The sequence below is a fragment of the Silene latifolia genome, chromosome Y (genome assembly GCF_048544455.1).
Source record: "Silene latifolia isolate original U9 population chromosome Y, ASM4854445v1, whole genome shotgun sequence".
Taxonomy (NCBI): Eukaryota; Viridiplantae; Streptophyta; class Magnoliopsida; order Caryophyllales; family Caryophyllaceae; genus Silene; species Silene latifolia.
In genome coordinates this window covers 31,391,286-31,397,175 of record NC_133538.1, presented here as the reverse complement: position 1 = coordinate 31,397,175, position 5,890 = coordinate 31,391,286, and the positions used below count along the sequence as shown (strand labels likewise).

At 36.2% G+C, this 5,890-nt stretch overlaps 1 protein-coding gene across 1 annotated transcript; it reads left to right on the top strand.

Annotated features, from left to right (window-relative positions):
* Positions 1-1,782: 1,782 nt before the first annotated feature.
* On the top strand, positions 1,783-5,261 carry LOC141627797 (uncharacterized). Its single transcript, XM_074441017.1, has 5 exons — positions 1,783-2,160; positions 2,292-3,676; positions 4,522-4,528; positions 4,612-4,915; positions 5,002-5,261. The coding sequence occupies exons 1-5, from the start codon at positions 1,783-1,785 to the stop codon at positions 5,259-5,261; spliced, it is 2,334 nt and encodes a 777-aa protein (XP_074297118.1).
* The last annotated feature ends 629 nt before the right edge of the window (positions 5,262-5,890 follow it).

The following is a 5,890-nucleotide window of genomic DNA, read 5'->3' as shown; positions in this document are numbered from 1 at the left end:
TCTCAATTTCTAACTACATGCATGCTATATACAGATGGTGGTTGTTGTGGGACTCCACCAAACCATATCTTGTTCAAGCTTGAGATTACTCATCCCCCAAGGATGGGGGACCTTCCAAATCAATTTCATTTCGGGTCTCGATGGGGTGACCCTCATAAAAGTACTTCACTCGGTGTCCATTTACCTTGAAGCATTCTCCTTTGCTATTCTTCAACTCAAATGATCCATATGAAAACACGGTAACTACTTCAAAGGGTCCCGACCACAGGACTTCAACTTCCCGGGAAATAATTGAAACCGGGAGTTGAAGAGTAGTACCTTGTCTCCTACAACAATTTCCTTTCTTGTGATCTTCGAGTCATGTCATTGCTTGGTCCTTTCCTTATAGAGTTTAGCATTTTCATAGGCATCCATCCTCAACTCATCAAGTTCATTAAGTTGGAGGAACCGCTTGTTCCCCACGGCATCTAAATCATAGTTGAGCTCCTTAAGAGCCCATCTTGCTTTATGCTCTAACTCAAGAGGTAAATGGCAAGACTTGCCATAGACCAAGCGGTAAGGGGTGGTGCTGATTGGGGTCTTGTAGGCGGTTCTTAGAGACCATAACACGTCATTGAGCTTACACTACTACAAAAATGATCTATAAAGGCGCTTAGCTCCCGGCGCTTGTATAAAAACTGGTGATATATCTCTTATAAAACCAAACATTGAAGCGCTATTATAAAGCGCCTCACAAAAGCGTCTTACCCATACCCAAAAGTAAAGCGCGCACCAAAATTTCACCGCCAAACCCATTATCATTAGTAAAACCCTTGAATTAAAACAAAAATAAAAAATTTTCTCTCCACTACCATTCTTGCGAACTGACGGCTCCATCAAAATCTGAAGAGTAATCAAAACATACCTCCAATCACATAATCAGGTATGTAGATTCAACATTCTCTATCATTACGTTTTTACTTTTGATTGATCCTTGAACTTTGAGTGAACAAATTGGTTGTTCTTTTTGTTCCAATTTTTTTAGCTTCCTTCTTAATTATTGGGTTTTATCTATAGATTTTGCTTTTCATATACATGATGGTTGCTTTTTTACTCCAATTTGAACCAATTTGAATGTAATATGACTTATTTTGGATAATTTTTGCTAGGTTACTAAATTCTGATTATTTGGGGATTATTGTAATTAGGTGAAAATTAATTGCTTGTTTATTCATGTATTTTGTCTCATATGTTTGTTTGACGTCTTTGTATGATTCCAAATTCTCCAAAATTAGCAAATATATGATCTTAGTTAAGTTTATTTGATGAATTTCTTTGTTTCAACGAGATGACTCTTATCCTTTAAGTAGTTTGTAGATAATTTTTCATCATTGTAATTAACTACATCATTCAATTCACAATTATATAATAAGACGGTCTTACACTCTAGGATAATTCATTTATAGGTAGGAAATGAATTGTCTTTCCACACAATGAGACCGTCTCACACAATATTTACGGTACATCGTAAATATCTGTGATGCTCTATTATTATTGTGGAACTATCTATGACCACTACTTTGATTTCTGGTTTGGTAGAGCTCGATGACCATTAGAGTTCATTTGTTGATAGGGAAAAAATGTACATAGTGTAATGGTGGAGAACTAATATAGGTTTTCTAAATAAAATATTTGTTATTTATTTGTGTAAGCTCTTTTTGTTTATATTCTATGTATAAGTGAACCTTTCTTCAATGTTTATTCGACTTATATATGTGAAACTAATTTTCAGTTTGACAAGTGATGGATTTGAATTTTATCAAGGAAAATTTGGCTAGTCGTAGAGAAAGTGAACAATACCGATTAGGAGTTCGTGACTTCATGAGATATGCTACTAGTGACCTATCCTCTTCTAGTGGTAAAATATATTGTCCTTGTGGGAAGTGTGTAAACAATAAATTGTTGAGTCCAGACGAAGTGAATTTACATTTGCTTAGTTCTGGAATGATGTGTAACTACTCCACTTGGATTTTCCATGGAGAGCAATTGGAGGACACATCGGTCGATGAACCTATGGTGACAAATCCACCTTTGACTCATATGCAACAGTTAGTTCATGATGCATATGGACAAAGAAATGAGGAGTCTGGTTTCAATGATTCTCCTCCTGTCATAAATATGGCAACCAATGGACAAAGTAAAGATGCCGAAAACTTTTTTAATTTGTTAAAAGATGCTTGATCGGGAGTTGTGGTGGCCAGGGGTGTGAATTGACTAAGTTGTCATTTTTAGTGCTTTTGTTTCATTTAAAGAGTACTAACAAATGGAGTAATAAGTCTATTAGTAAGTTATTAGAAATTTTACGACTTGCAATTCCCAATGGTGAACACTTACCAAAATCATTTGCTGAAGCAAAGAAAGTTATTAGTAAGTTAGGCCTTGATTACATAAAAATTGATGCTTGCCCGAAACACTGCCAACTTTATTGGAAAGAGAAAATAGGTGATGATACATGTTCAACTTGTGGGACTTCAAGATGGAAAAGGGTTAGAGAACAATTGACATCAACGGGGAGAAAAAAAAAGAAAGGAATTCCTGCCAATGTTTTACGGTATTTTCCGTTAAAGCCGAGACTTAAGAGACTTTTTATGTCTAAAAAGACGGCATCTTATATGAGGTGGCATTCTGAAGGAAGAACAAAAGAGGATAAAGTTCTAAGACATCCGGCTGATTCCAATGCTTGGCAAGACTTTGACTCTAGGTACCCTAATTTTGGTGCGGAGTCTCGTAATGTTAGACTTGGTTTAGCTAGTGATGGATTTAACCCTTTTGGAATGTTAAGTTCAACTTATAGTTGTTGGCCAGTAGTGTTGGTACCATACAACTTACCCCCTTGGATGTGTTTAAAAGCGTCATCTCTGATTTTATCCACCTTAATTCCGGGGCCGAGTAGTCCAGGAAATAAAATTGATGTGTATTTGCAACCCCTTATTGAAGAGTTAATTGAGTTATGGGATGAGGGCATTGAGACGTATGATGCTTCCAAAGACGAAACTTTTACTTTACATGCTGGATTACTTTGGACAATCAGCGATTTTCCAGGTTATGGCATGCTCTCTGGTTGGGGTGTACATGGTGAGAAAGCGTGTCCTTGTTGCAACTCCCAAACTGATTCAAAGTGGCTATATAATAGTCATAAGTTTTGTTATATGGGTAGTCGTCGACTTTTAGAGGAAAACCATGATTTTCGCTATAATAAAGAAGCTTTTAATGGAAGTGAAGAACATGAAGTTGCTCCTACAACGCCTTCTGGAGCTGAGGTTCTGCGCCAAATTGAGGATATTCAAGATTTCAGTGGTTCTAAAACTTGGAAGAAGAAGAGCGAATTCTTTAAATTACCTTATTGGGATTCTCATTTAATTCGCCATAACTTAGATGTCATGCACATTGAAAAAAATGTGTGTGATAATGTGATTGGTACATTGTTGAATTTGGAAGGAAAATCTAAAGATAACTTAAAAGCTCGTCGTGATTTGGAAGTTATGGGAATAAGAAAGGAACTTCACCCACAAGAAAGGGGATCAAGGTATTATCTACCACCAGCTCCATATACAATGTCCCGTGTCGAAAAGCATGCATTTTGTAAACTACTCCATGAACTTAAAGTTCCCAATGGCTATGCTGGAAACATATCAAGGTGTGTAAACCTTACGCAAGCTAAATTGCATGGTCTCAAAAGCCATGACAATCATATCTTAATGCAACAAATTTTGCCGATTGCATTGCGAGGGCCGCTCACACACCGAGGTGGTAGTGTCTTATTCGATTATGTGGTTATTTTAGAGACTTATGTGGTAAAGTTTTACATTTAGATGAAATTGCGCGACTAGAAGCTTCTATACCACAAATAATGTGTCATCTGGAGATGATATTTCCTCCTAGCTTTTTTACCATAATGGTCCACTTGGTCGTTCATCTAGCTACGGAAGCAAAGCTTGCTGGTCCGATTAGATATAGGTGGATGTATTTTATTGAGAGGTATTTGGGCAAACTCAAATCCTATGTTTTTAATAAAGCTCGCTTGAAGGATCAATTGCCGAGGCTCACTTAGCCTTTGAATGTATGATATTTTGCTCTCATTACATTGAAGGATTTGATTCAAAGTTTCCCATAGCTTCAAATTTTGAAGGATGTGCTGAAATTTTGGAATCAACGAGTAGTACTCATGATAATAGTATTTTTGTTCAAGCGGGAAAACCTTTAGGAAAACCCACTACAAGCAAGATATCAGCAATGAACAAAATACAAGCACATCGATATATCCTTTTCAATTCTTGAAGTCTTTGAATTTCTAAAGTAAGAATCTAATACTAACATAGTTTTCATTTTTATTAATTTTATACAATAGTTGTAAACATGTACTAACACTTGTTTTTATTAAAGAGAGCATGCGTGAGAACTTAAGCGTCGTAGTCGACCAAGACGTCTTTCTTTGAAAGAAATTGAGCGAATTCAACATGAAACATTCCATGATTGGTTCAGAGAACATGTAAGCATATTACAGGCTTATGTCAAATAATATATAGTATGAAGTATAAGAGGAGTTACTAGTTTTTTTTTATAATAAAACAGGTTATCAAATTGGAGGCGTCAAAGGGTCCAGAATGTTTGAATGAGGAACTTCGTATGCTAGCTCGTGGACCACTTGATGTTATTACTAAATACCAAGGATATAATGTCAATGGTTTTAGTTTTAGAGCCAAACGTTATGATAAATGTACTCAAAATAGTGGAGTGGTTGTAGTAGCAAAAACGTCAAGCTATGCTAGTGCTAGTGACAGAAGACCGGTATTAGGAGATGTTACTTACTATGGGAGAATAATAGAAATCATTGAATTGAAATATTTAGGAGGATACTCAACTATAATGTTTAAATGTGAGTGGATAGACACAACACGGGAAGAGGAACAAAGCAAGACGAATATGGTTTTACACTTGTTAATTTCTCTCGTCTACACAAAGGGCGAAACCCGACAGATGAGCCATATATATTTGCCACACAAGCTGAGCAAGTGTTTTATATTCAAGACCAAGTTAACGAAGAATGGTCTGTTGCTTTGAAGATGAAACCGAAACATGTTAATGACATTGGTGACGATGGTTTGAGTGAGGATGAAGAAATTGAGCCATATCATGTCTCATTTCTAAACTTGTATTCGAACACCCATGAAAATCCTAGTTGGGTTAGGCTTGGTGTCGAAGGAACTTTGGTTGATGACTGAAAATAATATCTAGCTGTTAGATTTGATCTTCCTTTTTTAAGAATTTTTATGAAATATTGGCTATTCTTTTATGTTTTGAATAATAAGCTTTAAACTAAGTTGTGGTTTTTATTTGTGAAAGTTCTTTGTGTGCTTGCTAGCTTTGTGATGTGCTGGAAGTTTTTTTTAATGAAATTAAATGACTATTGATAAAGCTCAAAGTTGACAGGGAAAATGGCTAAGGCTAAGAATCTCCGGATTAGTAGACAAAGTAGCGGCCAAGGAGATCAAAGAGAAAACAACTCCACTGAGCATTCCAGATCTGGAAGTCATCAAAATGGAGATCAAAATCCAGAATCGATTACTACTACTCAACATGAAAATGAGGGACGAACATATGAGTGTGTTGTACAAGGTAAGATGAAAATTCACTTAGTAATACAGTTTGTATGCACATTGAAATTTCATATTAAAGTGATCTTATAATTTTTTAGATCCCGACGGCAAAAGAACTCGTGGGAAAACTGTTCTTGCAGAAATATGGAACATGCCAGAAGGACATCGAATAGTTGTCGAAAATAGCCTTGATTTGTCGATTCGATACTTCCACTTGCCCGTTGGTTTGGGGGTGATATGCAAGAGCTACTTTG

Coding starts and splice junctions, on each gene's coding strand:
- LOC141627797 (XM_074441017.1), top strand. CDS start 1,783: ATGGATTTGAATTTTATCAAGGAAAATTTGGCTAGTCGTAGAGAAAGT. Junction 2,161..2,291: donor CTCCTCCTGTCATAAATATG/GCAACCAATGGA, acceptor TTTCATTTAAAG/AGTACTAACAAATGGAGTAA. Junction 4,916..5,001: donor CTCAACTATAATGTTTAAAT/GTGAGTGGATAG, acceptor GTCTACACAAAG/GGCGAAACCCGACAGATGAG.